The 26456-nt window shown below is 32.6% G+C and overlaps 1 protein-coding gene and 1 pseudogene across 1 annotated transcript; both read right to left on the reverse strand.

Annotated features, from left to right (window-relative positions):
- Window positions 1-5849: 5849 nt before the first annotated feature.
- On the reverse strand, window positions 5850-6635 carry LOC109181287 (annotated as a pseudogene).
- A 1701-nt stretch (window positions 6636-8336) lies between these two features.
- Window positions 8337-9104, reverse strand: LOC109181288 (methyl-CpG-binding domain-containing protein 6-like). Its single transcript, XM_019331039.1, has 2 exons — window positions 8934-9104; window positions 8337-8822 (listed from the first exon to the last, which is right to left on the reverse strand). Exons 1-2 carry the CDS (start codon window positions 9084-9086, stop codon window positions 8337-8339), a joined length of 639 nt encoding a protein of 212 aa, XP_019186584.1. The 5' UTR covers window positions 9087-9104.
- Window positions 9105-26456: the final 17352 nt, after the last annotated feature.

Below are 26456 nucleotides of genomic sequence, written 5' to 3' on the forward strand. Positions count from 1 at the left end.
TAATTAAAGAAAAAATAAATAATTCAAATATGTGAACCAATGATTTCAAAATAAAATTAATATATATATATATATATATATATTTTTTTTTTTTGAATGCTACTAGCTCTATTACATTGTAGTATCTGTTCATATACTTTCTCCTACTGAAACACAAAGAGCTAATAATACCTCCACTGAGGCTCGAACTCACAACCTTCCAAATGGAAGTCCAACCCGGGTACCATTGGACCACATAGTCCTGGTAAATAAAATTAATATATAGTTACAAATAAATATAGCATTATTAGATGTACTTTAATTAGTTTTAATTTTCTTAATGAAATGACTTTTCTTTATCAATTTTTTATGGTAGACTAAGGGAGTGTGTGGGCTGCTGGAAAATATTTTAAAAATAAAAATACTTACTAATAAAAAATAATTTTAAAATATGTTTTAACCCCTCATAACATGTGTAAATCTTATATTTTTTAAAAAATACAATTTGATAAATATCATAAATTAATTAGTATAGTATCATTTTTGTTTATAATAATTAACGAAAAAATAAATAATTCAAATATGTGAACCAATGATTTCAAAATGAAATTAATATATAGTTACAAATAAATATAGCATGATTAGATTTAATTTAATTAGTTTTAATTTTCTTAATGAAATGACTTTTCTTTATCCATAGTGTTTGGATTGCTGGAAAATCTATAATCTATAATATAATTAAAAACAAAATTCTATTTACTTGATTTCCCGCTCAAACAATAGTAAATAGTAAAGGTAAATTAAAAAATGAACAGAAATATTTCACAATAATTCTCTACATCATCATCAATTAAAAATGGAACAAAAATGAGGTAAATTGGAAAATAAATGAATATTAATAATTGACTGAAAATTAAAAATGAAAAAAAAAAGAAACAAAAATTAGGTTAAGTGGAAAAGAAATGAATATTAATAATTAACTGAAAATTAAAAATGATCCATAATTGACTAAAATTGAAAAGAAAATTGTCAGATTATTGCATTTTAATTTTCACAATAATATTACATAGTAGAATAAATCAAAACACAATTATATCATAAATCTTTCACAATTTTAAGCAATGGAACAGAAATTAAAAATGGAACGAAAATATTTCAATAATAATATTCTACATCATCAAGTAAAAGTAAATAAAAAATGAAAAGGAAATATTTCAATAATAATATTCTACACCATCAATAGTAAAGACATATTTTAAACAACAGTAAAGGTAAACTAAAAATGGAACGGAAATATTTCAATAAAAATATTCTACATCATCAATTAAAAATGGTTCGGATAGGTAAAAATATCACTGCATCTGATATTCTAATTGACCAATTGACTGAGAATAAAAAGAATAATTGCCTGAAAATGAATCTGATATTACTAATTGACTGAAATTATAAAAGAAAATGAATATTAATAATTGACTACAAATAAAAAATGATCCATAATTGAAATGAAAAAATAAATTGACAGATCATTGCATTTTAATTAAAAAATGAAACATAAATTAAAAATTGGACGGAAATATTTCAATAATAATATTCTACGTCATCAATAGTAAATACATATTTTAAACAATAGTAAAAGTAAATTAAAAATACAAAGAAAATATTTCAATAAAAATATTCTACATCATCAATTAAAACTGGAACAGAAATTAGGTAAAAATATCAATACATCTAATATTCTAATTGACTAATTGACTAAAAATAAAAAAGAATAATTGGCTGAAAATGAATTTGATATTACTAATTGACTGAAAATATAAAAGGATTACTAATTGACTGAAATTCTACCATTATATATTTTTACCCGAGTCACTCATCCTTTGGGACTAAAGGTGTTAGCTCTAGACGAAGATAGACAAGATTGTGTTGTTACTATCAATGTTGTTTACAAAGAGGTTCAATAGTATGTAAATACAATCTGTGATATTATGTTTTTTTAAATGGCAAAATTGCTATATATCTAGACAAAAAATATATTTTCCATAAAAATAAATTAGGATATCAATTCATTTTTATAACTGAGTTGCTAGAGAACGAGCACATTTGATTAATTTATAAAAGTACTGAACAATGATAAATAAAATCTCCAAAGTTACAGCACCGCATGTGTACATTTACATATTAGCTATTAATTTGAGCAATTAATAACATAAAAACACATAAATGATCCAAACCATACTTTCAATTGCACTATATAATCTTTGATGTTCTAATTTAAATAATTATATATCGATCCAAATATTCTTAGTATATTACAACAAATTCATTCCGTGCATCGCACGGGCGCAAATACTAGTTATAAAAAATAAAATAAAATATTGTGTGGCATTAACTACTCAAAATTGAAACCGCATCCTTGATAGTCTACAATAAAAATAAATTTTAAAACTATTCGACGGCATCTTCTCAAAAAAAAAAAAAAAAAAAAAAAAAAAAAAAAACTATTCAACGGCAAATCTCTAACTTGTATGGATCAGAAATATGTATAATTAATAGATAGTAAAAGAGTAAATTTCAATTTTGATCTATCGACTATTGGAGTTGTGTTAATTGCAACATTTGACTTTAAAAAATGTTAATTTAGTACATTGACTATGCAATTTTTATCAATTTTGGTCGCGCCGGCCAAATTACCGACGAATTGTGACTAGAAAATCTTAAGTCAAGATTTGAACTGAATTGGAAGGGCAAAATCGTCTTTTGTTGTATTCCTCACCGGCTATCAGATATGGTCTTCGAATTTCTCGACAACGAAGGTCAAGGATCGTCCCGGAGTCCATCAGCGACAATATTTGCGACGAAAATGACGCTGAAGATGACGAGAACAAGAAAAAAGACACCGCCGACGACAGTGATCTCTGGCTAGGAAACTCAGCATCAACTGTTACAAGTAAGTTTAGATTCATACATGTCGCCGCGTGTGGATTTGAAGTGTTTTTGAAGCATTGCCGTAAATAATTTCGTTAATCTTACATCGTAGGCCACATTGTGCAAAACAACCTCGTTAGAGACGAAAATCCGGAACATTACTAAAGAAACATTAAAAGAAGCAAAACAATGCGGAAACATCTACGGTTGCCAAAAACCGCCGTTCAATGGCAGCGACTGCCGGAGCTGCCTCGTGAAGGCGGTTTGCAGCCGCCTCCATAACGCCGATTTCAACTTTGCAATTTGTGTGGTGATTCGCCATTATCGTTTATTCTTTTCTTTATTTCTAAGATTTTAAGATTTATGCCGGTGTACTATAGGTGAACATACATTCTTGGACGTGGTGGATTACTCGAACTCAAAAAAAGGAGAGGTGAGAATCGTGATTGAGTAGAATTTTCGGGCGGAGTTCGAGATAGCAAAAGCCGGCGAGGAATAATTTTGGTCAACAATTTGCTTTCCCAAATTAGAAGGAACAAGAAAAGACGATTTTGCCCCTTCCAATTCAGTTTAAATCTTGACTTAATATTTTTCGATCACAATTCGCTGGTAATTTGGCCGGTGTGACCAAAATTGATAAAAATTGCATAGTCAAGCTACTAAATTAACATTTTTGAAAGTCAATTATTGTAATTAACACAACTTCAATAGTCAGTGGGCCAAAATTGAAATTTTCTCATGGGAAAATAACACTTTTTTCTCCTGAGTTATATACTTATAGCACTTTTCTCCTCTGAATTATTCAAGTGGTTGTTTTTCTCTCTGAAATGTTAAATGAACATATTTACCTTTAAAATAAATATTTCATTTATTTTTCTTCTCAAACAAATTATGACCACAATTTGGTTCAAATCAAACAGACACTATAGCAACCAAATCGAAATATTTCAATTACAATTTAGAATCGAAACCCGATATTTAGAGCTTATTAAAATCGCGAGCCGAAACGGTCGGTTCATGTTTCGAACTGAAAAAAAATACATTTATTGTTGAATTTAGACTATTTTAAAATAAAAAATAAAATTTTAAAATAAAGACGGTTCAAAATCGCGAATCGGATCCGGAACCTCCAGTTCACGGTTCAGGATCCATTTTTTTCAGTCACGATTTTAATAAACGGAAATCTAAATATTGGGTCCGAAAAAATTTCGATTTGATTGCTATAGTGTCCGATTCAGTTCAAACCGAATCGTGATCATCCCTACGTATAAGTAATAATTTGTTGAAGAAGATAAATAAATAAAATATTCATTTTAAGGGTAAAAATGTCCATTTAATATATCAGGTAGAAAAATAGTCATATTTATAATAATTGAAAGTGCAAATATGAATACATGAATAACTCATGGGAAAAAAGTGCTATAAGCATATAACTCGGGGTCATTTTTTCTCAATTTTATTCTACCTACCCAAAATCGGATATATTTGGTAAACAATGAATTATTTTTATGCATTTAATTCATTTTAATGCTTTTATTTGATAAATTCTTTAAATAGATGTTTGGTAAATAGATATTATTTCCTTTGAAAGACAAATTGTTCGCCTTCCCATATTTCCAAATTAAAATAGCTAGTATTAGTAATGTATTAATGGTGTTCAAAGAATTAGAAAGTCCAAATTCAGACAATTAATGCTGTCTATTTTGTATTGGACAATTATTATCATGCCATATTGATAATGCATCTATCCAAAATTGTATTAATAAATTACTATTATAATGTCGTATTCATGATAAATTTATCAAAAATTACATTCAAAGATTTTTGTGTTAAAAACGACGCTAAAACATGTATGCATCACCATGTCAGACTAGTGTTTTTCATGCCAAAAAAAAAAAAAAAAAAAAAAAGAAACTAAAATTAAACAATCACTCAATTCATGAGCCAAAATGAAACAAAAATTAAAAACAATGATAGATGCACACAAAATTTTACTCAAAAAATGTAATATCATTTTTCATTAAAGTAGGCTAATCCACTAATAATGAAATCACTTGAATATGTAAATATTATTAACTCTATTACATTGTAATATTATCTGTTCAGACATACGACATACTTTCTCAACCTATTGAAGCACAAAAAGTCAAAAACATCTCCACTGAGCCTCGATTGTATGACCTCCCATATAAGAGAGTCACTACATGTCATCTGAGCACAATTGTGTTTTGCTTCACCTATATATTAGTTACATATACATTGGATTATCACATAAGAGTTAATTCCAGCAATGGTCCCCCGAGTATGTTGATTTTCCACATTTAGTCTCCGTCTTTTAATTTGGACAATTTAACCATCTGACTATTAAATTTTTTCCAATTGAGGTCCTTCCGTCAAGTGCCGGTTAAGTGGGTGTTAATTAGAGGGATAAAATTGTCTTTTCCTTGCCCAGCGTATAAATCTTCTTCTCTTAGCGTCCCGCAGACCACGAACTTCGAAACTCGTCGCCACCACCGTCGCCTGCGTCGTCGCTGCCATGATGCTCGCTCCATTGAAGTTGCCTTGCATATTCGGAGGGTGAGGAGTCGTTCTTCTTCCATTGAAGCCAAGACCGAGAGATCCGATGTCAGTACTCGATTCAATTACGGCAATAATGCTGGCGGCAGTAGCTGTATTCCAGCTATCCCGAAGCTTCGAAGACCATCTCAACCCAGCTCCGAGATTTTGTACTTGGGAACTATGGTGAATTCCCGTGGAGGCATTGAACCGCACAATCTGTAAAACTCTCCCAGCACCACCGCCACCACCACTAGTGCCGCAAATTCGAGAAAAATGGAGTCGCCGGAGCTGCAACCCCTGTCGCCGCTTCGTGGGCGGAACTTGAGACAAAATTATGAGAATGCCGAGCCCGGGTCTGGTAGGGACGAAGACGATGAAGAGGAATTTTATTCTCCCAGAGAATCGTTGGGCGGTAGAGAGAGCCCAATCGGAACTGGATCTGTTTCCGTGTAAGCGTATTGACAGAATGCATGCTTAAAATTATAGAGAATTTCAGTCCTATCAACACTGTAATCCTCTCCACAACACTCCTTGATCCTCTAATTTTCAACAGCAGCAACAAGGCTATCCTTTGGCACTCCAGTTACAAGTTTCAATACATGAGTGTTAGGTTCATTCCCATCATCAAGTGCAAAAAGATTAGAATTCTTTGCGATTACAGAGCTCTCGAAATCATCCGGTAGCCCTAGCTCTTTCCAAACCTTGAAAATAGCTCGGAGCGGCACTGTTTTAGTGAGCGACATTGATAAAACCCGGACCAGTCGCTCCACCGCAAGGGGAAGTGAGGCATTGATGGCTTGTGCCTCTAATCGGGCGATTTCTAGTGCGGTTTCAGTGAGCGCACAGTATGGCTGAGACTTGGCGGTGTGGTAGAATATGCGGAAGATGTGAGGATACCTGCGGAGGAAGGCGGTGGTGCCGCGGTTGAGGAAATCCACGGAGACGGGAGGCGGATTGGAGCGGCTAGCAAGGATGAGGTCTTGGATAGCGATGACTTTGAAGAAGTTTTTGTACTTCTCCATGAGCTTCTTGAATGTTATGTCTCTGGCTCTCGATGCTACATACTCGGCTGAGGTGGTTTTGCAACGGAGATGGACAGTTGCGTCGGCGGCGGAGGAGGAGCAAGAGGTAGGAGTTATAGATCTTTGCTCTCTCAGGATGCGAATTGCCATCGTCTAAGGGCTTAGTAAGTAAAAGTACCAAATTGCCCCGAAAATTAACGCTGACTTAACCAACAATTGACGGAAGGACCTCAATTGGAAAAAATTTAATAAACGGGTGGTTAAATTGTCCAAATTAAAAGTTTAAGACCAAATCTGGAAAATCATCATACTCGAGGGACCATTGCTGGAATTAACTCTATCACATAATGAATGTTAATTAAGAGGTGCCTGCATTTACATCCATTTTTAATTATAGCATCTTTTCACCTTTTTAATAAACAGTGAGATATAGATAGAAATATGAAAAGAAGAGTAATGGGAGAACAATAAGATTCGGATCCAATTAAGGAAGAGGTAATTACATTAGAATCTACATTAAGGTTACGTTCTATCTACAAACTTGGGATTGCATTTCAACCCATGCACCCTAATTCACTCATTTGTTTCAGGTTCAATTCCGTTCCAGTTCAGTCTATTCAAAACTAAAAACCACTCATTCGAAACTGGAATCGAACCGTGAGCATACTTGCTATAGAGTTCCCTCAACTCATAATGAATTATGCCCTTTCTTCTCTAATTCAAGTGCCTCTAGGAAATCTCCCTACCCCATCTGCAAACCCTAACCAATCCTCTCCCCCCACACACTAGTTTCATTATAGGAAATATCAAAGTATTATTTTAATTATACTATAGTTACGTACGTTATTGCATGAACTATGTTTTTAATTTCATTTTTATATACACAAGTTTCCTTATAACAACACTAAAGTATCATTTTAATTCTATTACAGTTTTATTTGACGATTATGATCTACACAACACTATGTATTATCCATTATATAACAACTGTAGTAATGTAGTATTGAGCATCCCATTGATATGTTTTTTTTTTTTTAATTTGTAGGCCCATGTTATACGAAAAGAAAAAGATTTTTTTTTTTAAATAATAAATATATGGGAAACTTCGGGGCATGCAAGTTGGGCATTTTTTGTTGTTTTGAAAAACTTTATTAGGGCAATCCCTATATAGAAGAAAGAGAAAGAAGAGAGAGGGGATAAATTCTGTTCTTGCAAATATGGGGTTCTTTGCAGAAAGTGGGACCCGCCAACAATTAATGCTAATTGCGTTTATTGCGTGAGTCACTGGTGCGCCCAGCTGGCTGGGTGCGTTTCAGGCGCAATTTACGACACTTTTTTTTTATTTTTGAAATTCGAATTTTATATTTTAATTTTTTTTTTCTTTCCTCTCTTCTTCTCTTTCCTAATAATAATTACAAAAACTCCTAAAAAATCACACCAAAATCCCCACTATTGAGGATGCCCGATTACAATTTTTATCTTTTGCCACGTCAAATTCTCTTTCTTTCAATTCATACCAAGAAGTTAGTTATCCACTTGCCCGCACGGGTTTAGCTTAATGATTTAGTGGGTAGTATTTGGGAGAAGAGACCAATGTTTGAACCTCGGCTTAGCAGTGTGAATTATGTTTAAAGTGGACAGATTCCTTGTGCGCACCCTCATTTGATCCTATCTGCTGAATCATTGAGTTACCATGATTTACATCCTACGGGCTGGGGATTCAACCAAGAAGCTAGTAATCCACTCAAAAACCTTTATTATATTGAAATAAACCATTAAACAATATATCAAATTAAAGAAATAATACATAAAATAAAATATTAGATAGTCTTGGATCTAGACATCTAGTCATCATATATAGATAAAATCCAGGTGATGATATGCTAGTTTCTTGGTGCGAGAAGAACGCCGCCTTAGTCCTCCCTCCTCCTCCTCCTCCTCCTCTTGCCTTTGCTGAATATTGTTTTCCTCCGCCGCTGCTGCTTGCGGCGGCTGTTGCGGCTGGATTGCCCTAACGGCGGAGCTCTCTTCTGCATTGTTAATGGCGGACACAAATCTCTTTCTCCATTCTCGCTTTACGGCATCGGAGATCAAGGTATCACCAATGGAAGGATTCCAGGCATCCCCTTGAGGATTAGCAAGTGCCCAATTCACTTTCGATGGAGGAGGGCTCTCCAAACACTCTTCTCTAGATGTCAAAATCTCCCCGCCGGGACGATTATTGGGTGAAATGAGTTCACTGGATTTGCGTCTGCGAGAAACCGTTTCTCCGTTCAGGTGCCTCTCCACGTCTCTCAGTGATCTGAACCTTCTTCCAGTCCCTGGTTCTAAGTAATACTGCATCAAGATTGATTTGAAAGTGTAAAATTGTACTCTCAAAAGTTTTAAGCTTAGGTAAGGATCGGAGGAGTTGAATAAGGATGGAGAAGAAAAACAAATTGATTTAACCTTGTCGGATTTGGAGCCATCGGACCGGGCGACTTCATCAACACCCCAATCGGCGGGTAGATTGAACGGTGGCGTTTGGAGAGGCGGCCGCGGTGGAAGCCGTGAGCTTGATGGTTTGAGGGAGGAGGAGCCGCTTGATTTTCCCATGCTCATAATTCAGCAAGGGGCGAGGGGGGGAGGGGGGAGTGGGGAAGGAGGTGTGTGTAGCGTGATAACAAGTTGGATGGAATAGATTATATATAAAAACAAAAAGTAACGTATTTCTTTTGAATCGTTGACCACGGGCACTAATGACAAAACTAAGAATGAGATACTTATACCTAAAAAAGGAATAAAAATAAATATTAAAATACAATCTAGCTAGCGGGTGTGTATAGCGTGACAGACAATTACAGACAAAAACAAAATGTAACGTACTTCTTTTGAATTGTTTACTATGGGCGATGAAAAAACTAAAGACAAGAGTGACATTTAAACAAGGAATAAAATTGGATGTTGAAACACAATTCAATTGTCTTCCAAGTGTGATCCATTATTTAGTACCTAAAAGGAATAAAATATAAGTACCATTTAATTGAGAATTTTGTAAATTTTAATTTATAATGGTAGGCCGGGTCCGAGGTGAGTAGGGAGTAGGGATAGTGGGGGATAGGTAGGGGTCTAATAGGTGAAAGTGAATAGGATGATAATCATGAGTAAATATTCATATATGTTTTTTTTTTTTTTTTTTTTTTTTTTTTCATTTGGATGGTTAATTAAAAATAATAATTTTTAGAAGTATTCAATTGTTTTAATAACCCTCTATTATAAATAAATAAATAAATAACCAGACTCAACATGAAAAAAATTTCCTTCCCGAGTATAAATGCATTTTGATAGATTTGTGAGTTAATACCTAAAATTGTCCTCGACTATAGTGATTTTTCTCAATTTCGTCCTAAATGACTTTGATGACCTAATATAGTCCCAGACTTTTGTGTTTCGCTCAATTTAGTCCTCATTTTGTTATTCTATCAAATTGGTGTTAAATAAAGGGACAATTCAATAATATCGATATTGACCTCTCTTTACTTTCAACCTACGAAGTGAGAAATCTCTCTTTCTTACACGAATTACACCCAGAGTTACTCTCAGACCTACGAATCAAATTTTTAGAAGTGATTCTGGGAGTAATTCGTAAAAAAAGAGGAATTTCGCACTCCACATGTCTATGAATAAAGAGATGTCAATATTAAAATTACTGAATTGTCTATTTATTTAACAACAAATGGACGGAATAACAAATGGGGACTAAATTGAGCAAAAACACAAAAGTCTGGGACGAAATTGAGTAAAAACACAAAACTCTAGGACTACATTAAGTCACCAAAGTCGTTTAGGACAAAATTGAGAAAAATCACTATAGTCGAAAACGATTTTGGGTATTAACTCATTTGTAAAACTACTACGGCAAATGAGATAAGTAAAGTATGAATGCACTTATTGTGTTCACATTTAAGCAGCAAACAAAGCATACTTGTAAATTTCAATACACATATTTTGAATTGCAAATGACTTTTACAATCTCCAAAATTTACATTAATTAATTTGAGATGAATTTAAAATTCAATGTCAGTATTTACACCAACTTTTACACTGGCTTCAACAGTATAAATAAGTCATCATCCACAGCCAATACTACAAAATTTGTTCCTACTACAAAATGGTTTGGATTGGGTTTCTTCAAATTGGCTCTTTTGGGCAAAGCTCCCTTCTTTCAATTACCCAGGGCTTGATTTCTCCATGCCAGCAATTCAGCAAGTCTGGATGTGTATAGCGTGATAAATAGTTTGTTCGAAGTAAATTATAAATGCAAAACGTAATGTATTGCTTTTGAACTGTTGACCACGGGCAATGATGACAAAACTAAGGATGAGATAGGTACCTAAAAAAGGAATAAAATTGGATGTTAAAATATAATCCAGAGCAAGTGGGGGTGTGTAGAGCGTGACAGACAGTTGCAGTAAGAGCATTCATAGTAGTATTAGTTTTTTGGTGGTTTTTATTAGTCCATGAAAGAAAGAGAATGAGGAGGAGAGATGAACCAAAGAAAAAAAAAACTGACAAGTGTTCAAAAAAAATATAAATTTAAACACAGTACATTTACGTGCCTAGCAGCGTGTGCATTGCATGTGCCAGCTTGGCGCGCACTAGGTGCGCGTTTTATCTTTTTTTTTTTTTTTTTTTTTTTTTTTTTTTTTTTTTTTTTTTTTTTTTTTTTTTTCTATATCTTCTAGCATCAACAATGGGCCCATAAAAATACAATATTTAAAGGAGTTAAACTAATTAACTACAAAAAAAAAAAAACAAAAAAAAAAAACAACTCCTCGGACACCAGTTAAAACCTTACTCTTGTTTTTTTTTTTGTTTTTTTTTTTTTGTTTTTGTTTTTGTTTTTTTTTTAATCTGCAAAATTTAAATAAAATGCATTGATGTGCATGCTCTAAATTACAAAAGCAAAACGTAACGTACTATTTTTGAACTGTTGACCACAGGCAATGATGATAAAACTAAAGATGAGATAGGTACATAAAAATGGAATAAAAATATATGTTAAAACATAATCTAGCTAGCGGGTGTGTATAGCGTGATAAACAATTACAGGAAATTACAAAAACGAAACGTAACGTACTTCTTGTAAATTCTTTACTGTGGGCGATGAGAAAACTAAGGATGAGAGTGGCATCTAAACAAGGAATAAAATTGGATGTAGAAACACAATTCATTTGTGTTCCAAGTGTGAACCATTATTTAGTACCTAAAAATGAATAAAATATAAGTACCATTAAATTAAGAATTTTGTGAATTTTAATTTATAATGGTAGGTCGGGTCCGAGGTGAGTAGGGAGTAGGGATAGTGGGAGATAGGTAGGGGTCTAGTAGGTGAAAGTGAATAGGATGATAATCATGAGTAAATATTCATATATGTTTTATTTATTTTTTCATTTGGATGATTAATTAAAAATAATAATTTTTAGTAGTATTCAAATATTTTAATTATCCGCTATTATAAATAATAATTAAAAAACAAAAAACAAAAAACCACAACCAACAGGAAATTGTTTTTCCGCCCAAGTATAAATGCATTTTGATAGATTTGTAAAACTATTACGGCAAATGAGATTAGTAAACTATGAATGCACTTATTGTGTTCACATTTACGGCAACAAACAAATCCAGCTTGCAAATTTCAATACACATGTTTTGAATTGCAAATGACTTTTACAATCTCCATGACTTACATTAATTATTTGATTAATTTGAGATGAATTTAAAATTCAATATCAGTATTTACACCAACTTTTACACCGGCATCAACAGTATATATAAGTCATCATCCACAAGCAATACTACAAAATTTGTTCATGCAACAAAATGGTTTGGATTGGGTTCCTTCAAATTGGCTTTTTTTTTTTTTTTTGGGCAAGCTCCATTCTTTCAATTACCCAGGGATTGATTTCTCCATGCCCAACAATTCAGCAAGTCGGATGTGTATAGCGTGATAAATAGTTTGTTCGAAGTAAATTATAAATGCAAAAGGTAATGTATTGCTTTTGAACTGTTGACCACGGACAGTGATGACAAAACTAAGGATGAGATAGGTATCTAAAAAAGGAATAAAATTGGATGTTAAAATATAATCCGGAGCAAGTGGGGATGTGTATAGCGTGACAGACAGTTGCAGTAAGAGCATCCATAGTAGTATTAGTTTTTTTGGTGGTATTTATTAGTCCATGAAAGAAAGAGAATGAGGAGGAGAGATGAACCAAAAAAAAAAAAAAAAAAAAAAAGCTGACAAAGTGTTCAGAAAAAATATAAATTTAAACACAGTACATTTACGTGCCTAGCAACGTGTGCATTGCATGTGCCGCTTGGCGCGCACTAGGTGCGCGTTTTATCTCTTTTTTTTTTTTTTTTTTTTTTTCTATATCTTCTAGCATCAACAAATGGGGCCCATAAAAATACAATATTTAAAGGAGTTAAACTAATTAACTACAAAAAAAAAAAAAAAAAAAAAAAACAACTCCTCGGACACCAGTTAAAACCCTACTCTTGTTTTTTTTTTTTTTTTTTAGTCTGCAAACTTTAAATAAAATGCATTGATGTGCATGCTCTAAATTACAAAAGCAAAACGTAACGTACTATTTTTGAACTGTTGACCACATGCAATGATGATAAAACTAAAGATGAGATAGGTACATAAAAACGGAATAAAAATATATGTTAAAACATAATCTAGCTATCGGGTGTGTATAGCGTGACAAACAATTACAGGAAATTACAAAAACGAAACGTAACGTACTTCTTCTGAATTGTTTACTATGGGCGATGAGAAAACTAAGGATGAGAGTGGCATCCAAACAAGGAATAAAATTGGATGTAGAAACACAATTCATTTGTGTTCCAAGTGTGAACCATTATTTAGTACCTAAAAATGAATAAAATATAAGTACCATTAAATTGAGAATTTTGTGAATTTTAATTTATAATGGTAGGTCGGGTCCGAGGTGAGTAGGGAGTAGGGATAGTGGGAGATAGGTAGGGGTCTAGTAGGTGAAAGTGAATAGGATGATAATCATGAGTAAATATTCATATATGTTTTATTTATTTTTTCATTTGGATGATTAATTAAAAATAATAATTTTTAGTAGTATTCAATTGTTTTAATTATCCTCTATTATAAATAATAATTAAAACAAAAAACAAAAAACCACAACCAACAGGAATTTTTTTTTCTGCCCAAGTATAAATGCATGTTGATAGATTTGTAAAACTATTACGGCAAATGAGATTAGTAAACTATGAATGCACTTATTGTGTTCACATTTACGGCAACAAACAAATCCAGCTTGCAAATTTCAATACACATGTTTTGAATTGCAAATGACTTTTACAATCTCCATGACTTACATTAATTATTTGATTAATTTGAGATGAATTTAAAATTCAATATCAGTATTTACACCAACTTTTACACCGGCATCAACAGTATATATAAGTCATCATCCACAAGCAATACTACAAAATTTGTTCATGCAACAAAATGGTTTGGATTGGGTTCCTTCAAATTGGCTTTTTTTTTTTTTTTTTGGGCAAGCTCCATTCTTTCAATTACCCAGGGATTGATTTCTCCATGCCCAACAATTCAGCAAGTCGGATGTGTATAGCGTGATAAATAGTTTGTTCGAAGTAAATTATAAATGCAAAAGGTAATGTATTGCTTTTTAACTGTTGACCACAGGCAATGATGACAAAACTAAGGATGAGATAGGTATCTAAAAAAGGAATAAAATTGGATGTTAAAATATAATTCGGAGCAAGTGGGGTGCGTATAGCGTGACAGACAGTTGCAGTAAGAGCATCCATAGTAGTATTAGTTTTTTGGTGGTTTTTATTAGTCCATGAAGGAAAGAGAATGAGGAGGAGAGAGGAACCAAAGAAAACAAAAAAAAAAAAAAATCTGACAAGTGTTCAGAAAAAATATAAATTTAAACACAGTACATTTACGTGCCTAGCACCGCGAGCATTGCATGTGCCAGCTTGGCGCGCACTAGGTGCGCGTTTTATCTCTTTTTTCTATATCTTCTAGCATCAACAATGGGGCCCATGAAAATACAATATTTAAAGGTGTAAAAAACTTGGAAGGAGTTTTTTTTTTTTTTTTTTTTTTTTTTTTTTTTTTTTTATCTGCAAAATTTAAATAAAATGCATTGATGTGCATGCTCTAAATTACAAAAGCAAAACATAACGTACTATTTTTGAACTGTTAACCACAGGCAATGATGATAAAACTAAAGATGAGATAGGTACCTAAAAACGGAATAAAAATATATGTTAAAACATAATCCAGTGTGTATAGTGTGACAAACAGTTACAGTAAATTACAAAAACGAAACATAACGTACTTCTTGTGAATTGTTTACTATGGGCGATGAGAAAACTAAGGATGAGAGTGACATCTAAACAAAGAATATAATTGGATTTTGAAACACAATTCAATTGTGTTCCAAGTGTGAACCATTATTTAGTACATCAAAAGAAATAAAATATAAGTACCATTAGATTGAGAATTTTTTGAATTTTAATTTATAATGGTAGGTCGGGTTTGAGGTGAGTAGGGAGTAGGGATAGTGGAAGATAGGTAGGGGTCTAATAGGTGAAAGTGAATAGGATGATAATCATGAGTAAATATTCATATATGTTTTTTTTTTTTTTTTCATTTGGATGATTAATTAAAAATAATAATTTATAGTAGTATTCAATTGTTTTAATTATCCTATATTATAAATAATAATTAAAAAAAAAAAAAACAAAAAACCACAGCTAACAGGAAATTTTTTTTCCGCCCAAGTATAAATGCATTTTGATAGATTTGTAAAATTATTGCGGCAAATGAGATTAATAAAGTGTAATTGCACTTATTGTATTCACATTTACTGCAACAAACAAATCATGCTTGCAAATTTCAATACACATGTTTTGAATTGCAAATGACTTTTACAGTTTCCATGACTTACATTAATTATTTGATTAATTTGAGATGAATTTAAAATTCAATATCAGTACTTACACGAACTATTACACCGACTTCAACAGTATAAATAAGTCATCACCCACAACCAATACTACAAAATTTGTTCATGCTACAAAATGGTTTGGATTGAGTTCCTTCAAATTGACTTTTTTTGGGCAGAGCTCCCTTCTTTCAATTACCCAGGGATTGATTTCTCCATACCAAGCAATTCAGCAAGTTAGAATGTGTATAGCTTGATAAATAGTTTGTTCGAAGTAAATTATAAATGCAAAACGTAATGTATTGCTTTTGTACTGTTGTCCACGGGCAATGATGGCAAAACTAAGGATGAGATAGGTACCTAAAAAAGGAATAAAATTGGATGTTAAAATATAATCCAAAGCAAGTGGGGGTGTGTATAGCATGACAGACAGCTACAGTAAGAACATCCATAGTAGTATTAGTTTTTTGGTGGTTTTTATTAGTCCATGAAGGAAAGAGAATGAGGAGGAGAGAGGAACCAAAGAAAACAAAAAAAGCTAACAAGTGTTCAGAAAAAATATAAATTTAAACACAGTACATTTACGTGCCTAGCAGCGCGTGCAATGCATGTGCCAGCTTGGTGCGCACTAGGTGCGCGTTTTATCTCTTCTTTTTTTTTTTCTATATCTTCTAGCATCAACAATGGGGCCCACATACAATATTTAAAGGAATTAAAAACTAACTAGAAAAAAAAAAAAAAAAAAAAAAAAAAAAAAAAAAAAAAAAACTCCTCCCACACCAGTTAAAACCCAACTCTTGTTTTTTTTTTTTTTTTTTTTTTTTTTTTTTTTTTTTTTTTTTTTTATCTGCAAAATTTAAATAAAATGCATTGATGTGCTTGCTCTAAATTACAAAAGCAAAATGTAACGAACTATTTTTGAACTGTTGATCACAGGCAATGATGATAAAACTAAAGATGAGATAGGTACCTAAAACGGAATAAAAATATATATTAAAACATAATCCAGCTAGCGGGTGTGTATAGCATACAAACAGTTACAGTAAATTACAAAAACGAAAAGTAACGTACTTCTTTTGAATTGTTTACTATGGGCGATGATAAAACTAAGGATGGGAGTGACATCTAAACAAGGAATAAAATTGGATGTTGAAACACAATTCAATTGTGTTCCAAGTGTGAACCATTATTTAGTACCTAAAAAGGAATAAAATATAAGTACCATTTAATTGAGAATTTTGTGAATTTTAATTTATAATGGTAAGTCGGGTTCGAGGTGAGTAGGGAGTAGTGGGAGATAGGTAGGGGTCTATAGGTGAAATTGAATATGATGATAATATGAGTAAATATTCATTTATGTTTTTTTTTTTATTTCATTTGGATGATTAATTAAAAATAATATTTTTTAGTAGTATTCAGTTGTTTTAATTATCCTTAATTGTAATTTTTTTTTTTTTTAAAAAACCACACTGTACAGGAAAAAATTTTCCCGCCCAAGTATAAATGTATTTTGATAGATTTGAAAAATTATTACGGCAAATGAAATTAGTAAAGTATGAATGCACTTATTGTGTTCACATTTACTGCAACAAACAAATCATGCTTGCAAATTCTAATACACATGTTTTGAATTGCAAATGACTTTTACAATCTCCAAGACTTACATTAATTATTTGATTAATTTGAGATGAATTTAAAATTCAATATCAGTATTTACACCTACTTTTACACCGGCTTCAACTGTATAAATAAGTCAACATCCACAACCAATACTACAAAAATTTGTTCCTGCTACAAAATGGTTTGGATTGGGTTCCTTCAAATTGGCATTTTTTGGGCAGAGCTCCATTCTTTCAATTACCCAGGGCTTGATTTCTCCATGCCTAGCAATTCAGCAAGTCGGGATGTGTATAGTGTGATAAATAGTTTGTTCGAAGTAAATTATAAATGCAAAACGTAATGTATTGCTTTTGAACTGTTTACCACGGGCAATGATGACAAAACTAAGGATAGATAGGTACCTAAAAAAGAAATAAAATTGGATGTTAAAATATAATCCAGAGCAAGTGGGGATGTGTATAGCGTGACAGACAGTTACAGTAAGAGTATCCATAGTAGTATTAGTTTTTTGGTGGTTTTTATTAGTCCATGTAGGAAATAGAATAAGGAGGAGAGAGGAACCAAAGAAAACCAAAAAAAAAAAAAAAAAAAAAAAAAAAAGAAGTTGACAAGTGTTCAGAAAAAAAGATAAATTTAAACACAGTACATTTACGTGCCTAGCAGCGCGTGCATTGAATGTGCCAGCTTGGCGCGCACCAAGTGCACGTTTTATCTCTTTTTTTTCTATATCTTCTAGCGTCAACAATGGGGCCCACAAAAATACAATATTTAAAGGAATTAAAAACTAACTACAAAAAAAAAAAAAAAAAAAAAAAAAAAAAAAAAAAAAAAAAAAAACCTCATCCAACACCAGTGAAAAACCTACTCTTGTTTATTTTTTTATCTTCAAAATTTAAATAAAATGCATTGATGTACATGCTCTAAATTAAAAAAGCAAAATGTAACGTACTATTTTTGAACTGTTGACCACAGGCAATGATGATAAAACTAAAGATGCGATAGGTACCTAAAAATGGAATAAAAATATATGTTAAAACATAATCTAGTTAGCGGGTATGTATAGCGTGACAAACAGTTGTAGTAAATTACAAAAACGAAACGTAACGTACTTCTTTTGAATTGTTTACTATGGGTGATGAGAAAACTAAGGATGAGAGTGACATCTAAACAAGGAATAAAATTGGATGTTGAAACACAATTCAATTGTGTTCCAAGTGTGAACCATTATTTAGTACCTAAAAAGGAATAAAATATAAATACCATTTAATTGAGAATTTTGTGAATTTTAATTTTTAATGGTAGGCCGGGTCCGAGGTGAGTAGGGAGTAGGGACAGTGGGAAATAGGCAGGGTCTAGTAGGTGAAAGTGAATAGGATGATAATCATGTGTAAATATCCATATCCATATATATATATATATATATATATATATATATATATATATATATATATATATATTTGGATGATTACTTAAAAATAATAATTTTTAGTAGTATTCAATTGTTTTAATTACTCTCTATTAAAAAAAAAAAAAACCTCACTTAACATGATTTTTTTTCCGCCCAAGTATAAATGCATTTTGATAGATTTGTAAAACTATTACTGCAAATGAGATTAGCAAAGTATGAATGTATTTATTGTATTCACATTTACTGCAACAAACCGAGCATGCTCGCAAATTTTAATAAACACATGTTTTGAATTGCAAATGACTTTTACAATCTCCAAGACTAACATTAATTGATTTGAGATGAATTTAAAATTCAATATCTGTATTTACACCAACTTTTACACGTGCTTCAACCGTATAAACAAGTCATCATCCACAACCAATACTACAATATTTGTTCCTGCTACAAAAAGGTTTGAATTGGGTTCCTTCAAAGTGGTTTTTTTTTGGGCAGAGCTCCCTTTTTTCAATTATCCAGAGCTTGATTTCTCCATGCCCAGCAATTAAGCAAGTCGGGTTGTGTATAGCGTGATAAATAGTTTGTTCGAAGTAAATTATAAATGCAAAACGTAACGTATTGCTTTTGAACTATTGACCACGGGCAATGATGACAAAACTAAGGATGAGATAGGTACCTAAAAAAGGAATAAAAATGGATGTTAAAATATAATCGAGCAAGTAGGGGTGTGTATACTGTTGCAGTAAGAGCGTCTATAGTAGTATTAGTTTTTTTTTGTGGTTTTTATCCGTCCATGTAGGAAAGAGAGTAAGGAGGAGAGAGGAAGCGAAGAAAAAAAAACCAAAAAAAAAAAAAAAAAACAAAAGTTGACAAGTGTTCAGAAAAAAAACAAAAAATTAAACACGCACAGTACATTTACATGCCTAGCGGCGCGTGCATTGCACGTGCCAGCTAGGCGTTATGTCTTTATTTCTTTGTCTTCTTGCCTCAACAATGGGGCCCCAAAAATACAATATTTACAAGAGTTAAGGAAAAAAAAAAAAAACCTCCCACACTAGTTAAAAACCCACCTTTAATTTTTTGATCTGAGAAATTCAAATAAAATGTATTGATGTGCATGCTCTAAATTACAAAAGCAAAACGTAACGTACTATTTTTGAACTTCTGACCACACACAATGATGACAAAACTAAAGATGAGATAGGTATGTAAAAAAGGAATAAAAATGGATGTTAAAACACAATCCCGCAAGCGAGTGTGTATAGCGTGACAAGCAGTTGCAGTAAATTACAAAAGCAAGACGTAACATACTTGTTTTCAATTGTTGACTATGGGCAATGATGAGAAAACTAAGGATGAGATAGACATCTAAACAAGGAATAAAATTGGATGTTGAAACACAATTCAATAGTGTTCAGTGATGATGTGATCCAATATTTAGTACCATTTAATTGAGAAATTTGTGAATTTTTAATGGTAAGCGGGGTCCGAAGTGAGTAGGGTGTAAGGATAGTGGGTAGGCACATAACGATGAGGGCAAATTATTGTGTGAATTATGGTCTACACAATATTTTATGAATCATAACAAAACGTATATTTTAATATATTAAAAGCATATTATTCGTGTACTGAATGTACATTATACAAAATAATATACTTTCAGTACACAAATATTGTATTTTATCTGAATACAATGTACATTTTTAAAATATTAAAGAGATTTTTGCACTCCCACGACTATAGTGTCACTAACAACTTTGATCCACGACTTTCAAAACTTACAGAATTGGTCCACGACTATTACTTTCTTAACGAATTTGGTTCTTCCGGTGCATACTCCGTTCAATTTTAGCCGAATTATTTTTACCCTTTTTAGTATGGGTAATATTGTCTTTTCCATCTCACTGTGGTTGCAGAATCGATCCACGACCGATTTTCTTTCTACTCATTATCCTTTCGACACCTTTTGCCTTCATTCTTTATTAGCAAAATTTCTCATCATTTCAAGCAAAAATAATACATATTATTTTTTGACTAAAACCAAATCACTATATCTTTTTTTTTAAAGAAAATAAAAATTACCAGCCCAAGTCTAATTATATCACAAAAACTATTTTTTTAAAAACACGTTTTACCTCTTCCAGTAAAATACCTCATTAAGAGAGTGTGTATAGCGTGACAAACAGTTGCAGTAAATTAAAAAAACAAGACGTAACGTACTGCTTTTGAATTGTTTACTATGAGCAATGATAAGAAAACTAAGTATGAGATAGACATCTAAACAAGGAATAAAATTAGATGTTGAAACACAATTCAATTGTGTTCAAAGTGCGATCCAATATTTAGTACCAAAAAATGAATAAAATATAAGTACCATTTAATTGAGAAATTTGTGAATTTTAATTTTTAGAGCAATCCCAATAAGGAGATTGTTCACAGTATTTGAGGAAAAAATGTCATGGTGGATGAGAGAGAAATATGTGAGAGAAGAATTGGGTTGGTTCTATTATTTGGGGGTGGGGGGGGGGGGGGTTCTCAATTGGTGGTGCCCATCATATTAAATAAAGAATTGCAGTCGTGAAGGCCAGCAAGCGCCCAACCGGATTGTTATGCTGTGCAATCATGTGCACACGGGTCTAGATTCATAATTTCTGTACTGTAGATTCATAATTTTTATACTGTAGATTCATAAACTCTATACTGTAGATTCATAATTTCTAAACCGTAGATTCAAAATTTAAATACAGTAGATTTATAATTTCTATACATTAGATTCATAATTTCTATACTGCAGATTCATATTATCCGTATTGTAGATTCATAATTTCTAAATTGTATAGTTATCAAATTATGAACATATAGTTATGTGATTTGTGACTACATAGTTCAACAATTGGGAATATGAACATCGAAAATTATGAACATATAGCTCTATAATTATGAAATATATTTAAAAAATTATGAATCTACAGCATAGATTTTATGAATCTACAGTATAAAAATTATGAATATACAATATAGAAATTATGAATCTAGACCCGTGTGCACCATGTATGGTGCACACGGTTGCACAACATAATTTACCCACCCAGTCTGGCGCGTTAATTAAAGCTTTGAGTGTTTTTTTTTTTTTTTTTTTAAAATTCAGTTTTCGTTTTGTTTTTTTTTCTCTATTTTTTTTCCCTCATTTTCTCTTTCCTAATCATACCTACAAAAATTTCTCAAAAACCATTCAAAATCCCCACTATTGAGGATGCCCTTAGGGGGCGTTTGGTTCAGGTTATATAAGATAACCAAGGTTATATTTGCTTGATAATATAAGATTCCCATGTTTGGTTCAGGTTATGTAACTTTCCCAGGGAATGTCAGATAACTTCAGCATTGAGTTTTTAGCTATTGGAAGGGAATGTGAGATACCCTCCAATTTCTTAGGTAATTTCACATTCCCTTGTCTTATTACTAATGTTGGATTTTGTATTTTTTAATCAATTTATCCCATTATCGTTGTCTTATTTACATATCTTAATTTTAAACCAAACACAGGAATCTAACATTCCCAGTAATCTAACATTCCCTAAGGTAATCTAACATTCCGTGAACCAAACGTACCCTAAGGATATTAATCATGAGGAAATATTCATATACGTTTTTTTTTTTCATTTGGAGGATTAATTAAAAATAATAATTTTTAGTAGTATTCAATTATTTTAATTATCATCTATCTATTATTAAAAAAAATCACACCCAACAGGAAAAAATTTTCCCGTCCAAGTATAAATGCATTTTGATAGATTTGTAAAATTATTACGGCAAATGAGATTAGCAAAGTATGAATGCATTTATTGCAACAAACAAAGCATGCTTGCAAATTCCAATAAACACATGTTTTGAATTGCAAATTACTTTTACAATCTCCAAGACTAACATTAATTGATTTGAGATGAATTTAAAATTCAATATCCGTATTTACTATTTACACCTGCTTCAACAGTATAAATAAGTCATCATCCACAACCAATACTACAAAATTTGTTCCTGCTACAAAATGGTTTAGATTGGGTTCCTTCAAAGTGGTTTTTTTTTAACAGAGAGCTCCCTTCTTTCAATTATCCAGGGTTTGATTTCACCATGCCCAACAATTCAGCAAGTCGAGATGTGTATAGCGTGATAAATAGTTTGTTCGAAGTAAATTATAAATGCAAAACGTAACGTATTGCTTTTGAACTGTTAACCATGAGAAATGATGACAAAACTAAGGATGAGATATGTACCTAAAAAAAGGAATAAAAATGGATGTTAAAATATAATCGAGCAAGTGGGGGTGTGTATAGCGTGACAGACTATTGCAGTAAGAGCATCCGTAGTATTAGTTTTTCAGTGGTTTTTATCAGTCCATGTAAGAAAGAGAATGAGGAGGAGAGAGAGGGAGCAAAGAAAAAAAAAAAAGAAGCTAAGTGTTCATAAAAAAAATAAAAATTTAAACACAGTACATTTACGTGCCTAGCGGCGCGTGCATTGCACGTGCCAACTAGGCGCGCACCAGGTGCAAATGCACGCGCCTAGCATCAATAATGGGGCTCACAAAAATACAATATTTGCAGGATTTAAAAACTAACTAAAAAAAAAAAAAAAAAAAACACCCCTCCCACACCGGTTGAAAACCTAACCATGGTTTTTTGATCTGCAAAATTCAAATAAAATGCACTGATGTGCTTGCTATAAATTACTAAAGCAAAACGTAACGTACTATTTTTGAACTGTTGATCACAGGCAATGATGATATGCTAGTTTCTTGGTGCGAGAAGAACGCCTTCTTAGTCCTCCCTCTTCCTCCTCCTCTTGCCTTTGCTGAATGTTTTCCTCCGCCGCTTCTGCTTGCGGCGGCTGTTACTGGATTGCCCTAACAGCAGAGCTCTCTTCTGCATCGTTAATGGCCGACACAAATCTTTCTCCATTCTTGCTTTACGGCATCGGAGATCAATGTATCACCAATGGAAGGATTCCAGGCATCCCCTTGAGGATTAGCAATTACCCAATTCACTTTCAATGGAGGAGGGCTAGTCACCAACCACTCTTCTTCTCTAGATGTCAAAATCGCCCCACCGGGACGATTATTGGGTGCAATGACTTCACTGGATTTGCGTCTGCGAGAAACCCTTTCTCCGTTCAGGTGCCTCTCCACTCCTCTCAATTATTTGAACCTTCTTCGAGTCCTTGATTCTAAGTAATACTGCATCGAGATCGATTTCAAACTGTAAAATTGTACTCTCAAAAGTTTTCAGCTTGATAGGTAAGGAGGAGTTGAATAAGGATGGAGAAGAAAAACAAATTGATTTAACCTTGTCGGATTTGGAGCCATCGGACCGAGCGACTTCATCAACACCCCAATCAGCGGGTAGATTGAATGGTGGCGTTTGGAGAGGCAGCCGTGGTGGTAGTCGTGAGCTTGATGGTTTGAGAGAGGAAGAGCTTGATTTCTCCATGCCCAACAATTCAGCAAGCGGGGGTGTGTATAGCTAGCGTGACAGACTGTTGAAGTAATAGCATCCATAGTAGTATTAATTTTTTGGTGATTTTTATCTATCCATGTAGGAAAGAGGGTGAGGAGGAGAGAGGAAGTAAAGAAAAAAAAAAAAAAAATTACGTGCCTAGCGGCGCGTGCATTGCACGTGCCAACTAGGCGCTTTCCAGGTGCATGTTTTATCTCTTCATTTCACTGTCTTCTAGCCATGATGGGACCCACAAAAATATAATATTTGCCAGAGTTAAAAACTAACTACAAAATAAATCCCTCCCACACTCGTTGAATACCCACCCTTGATTTTTTGATCTGCAAAATTCAAATAAAATGCACTGATGTGCATGCTCTAAATTACAAAAGCTTGTCCTTTCAAAGACAAATTGTTTAATGCTTTTATTTGATAAATTCTTTAAAATAGATGTTTGGTAAATAGATATTATTTCCTTTCAAAGACAAATTGTTCGCCTTCCCATATTTCCAAATAAAAATAGCTAGTATTAGTAATGTATTAATGGTGTTCAAAGAATTAGAATGTCCAAATTCAGACAATTAATGCTGTCTATTTTGTATTGGATACAATTATTATCATGCCATATTTTTTTTTGGTTGCCCAAAGGTATCCTTCTAGCCAATAGCCAGAAGACTAATCTCCCATCCCTACGGTCAGCACACTAAGTGGTAGGAGACTGGCCAAATGGTTTGCTCCATTCACATGGGTGGGGATCAAACCCCCAACCTCATGCTTAAGGGACGAGGTGTTGAACCTCCACGCCAACCATGTTGGTTATTATCATGCCATATTGATAATGAATCTATCCAAAATTGTATTAATAAATTACTATTATAAGTTATCAAAAAAAAAAAAATACTATTATAATGTCGTATTCATGATAAATTTATCAAAAATTACATTCAAAGATTTTTGTGTTAAAAACGACGCTAAAACATGTATGCATCACCATGTCAGGCTAGTGTTTTTCATGCAAAAATAAAAATAAAAAGTAATAATAATAATAATAATAATAAACTAAAATTAAACAATCACTCAATTCATGAGCCGAAATGAAACTAAAATTAAAAACAATGATAGATGCACACAACATTTTACTTAAAAAATGTAATATTAAAAACAATGATAGATGTCAAAATCACCCCGCCTGGACGATTATTGGATGCAATGAGTTCACTGGATTTGCGTCTGCGAGAAACCCTTTCTCCGTTCAGGTGCCTCTCCACTTCTCTAAGTGATCTGAACCTTCTTCGAGTCCCTGGTTCTAAGTAATACTGCATTGAGATCGATTTGAAACTGTAAAATTATACTCTCAAAAGTTTTCAGCTTTATAAGTAAGGAGGAGTTGAATAAGGATGGAGAAGAAAAACAAATTGATTTGACCTTGTCAGATTTGGAGCCATCGGACCGGGCGACTTCATCAACACTCCAATCGGCGGGTAGACTGAATGGTGGCATTTGTAGAGGCCGCGGCTGCCGTGAGCTTGATGGTTGGAGAGAAGAAGAGATGGATTTCTCCATGCCCGTAATTCAGTGAGCGGAGAGTGTATAACTTGATAAATAGTTGGATGGAATAAATTATTAAAACAAAATGTAACATATTACTTTTGAACCGTTGACCACGGGCACTAATGACAAAACTAAGAATGAAATAGGTATAGTACCTAAAAAAGGAATAAAAATAGATGTTAAAGCACAATCAAGCTAGCGGGTGTGTACTGTGTGACAGGAAAAAAAAAACAAAAAAAAAAAAAAAAAAAAGCTGATAAGTGTTCAGAAAAAGAAAAAAATTTAAACATAGTACATTTACGTGTCTAGCAGCGCGTGCATTGCATGTGCCAGCTAGGTGAAGTGGCGGAGCCACAACGGGGGCAGCTGCCCCCACTCACCCCTCCGCAATTTCTTAATATATATACATTTATATGTAAAGATGACTACCAGGACTATGTGGTCCAATGGTACCCGGGTTGGACTTCCATTTGGAAGGTTGTGAGTTCGAGCCTCAGTGGAGGTATTATTAGCTCTTTGTGTTTCAGTAGGTTGAGAAAGTATATGAACAGATACTACAATGTCATAGAGCTAGTAGCATTCAAAAAAAAAATTTTAGCAGCTCAAGAACCTTGGTTATGATATATAAAATGGCATGGGTTCGAAACCCACCTCTAGCACTATTCTTTCTTCCCACCTATTAATAAATGTTTCTTTTTTAAATTAAAGTATTTATTAATATAATTTCTTTTCTATTCAAACTATTTTATCTAATTGATTATATTTAATATTTAATATTTATGAATATAATTTCTTTTCTATTCTAAAGATTTTATTTAATTTAATTGATTATGTTTTGTATTTTGCTATAAATATTTTTATAACATTTCAAAGTGTTTTAAAATTTCACCATATCCAAGTA

The sequence above is a fragment of the Ipomoea nil genome, unplaced genomic scaffold (assembly GCF_001879475.1).
Source record: "Ipomoea nil cultivar Tokyo-kokei standard unplaced genomic scaffold, Asagao_1.1 scaffold1043, whole genome shotgun sequence".
In the NCBI taxonomy this organism is placed as follows: Eukaryota; Viridiplantae; Streptophyta; class Magnoliopsida; order Solanales; family Convolvulaceae; genus Ipomoea; species Ipomoea nil.

Coding starts and splice junctions, on each gene's coding strand:
- LOC109181288 (XM_019331039.1), bottom strand. CDS start 9,086: ATGAGCATGGGAAAATCAAGCGGCTCCTCCTCCCTCAAACCATCAAGC. Junction 8,823..8,933: donor ATGGCTCCAAATCCGACAAG/GTTAAATCAATT, acceptor ATCTTGATGCAG/TATTACTTAGAACCAGGGAC.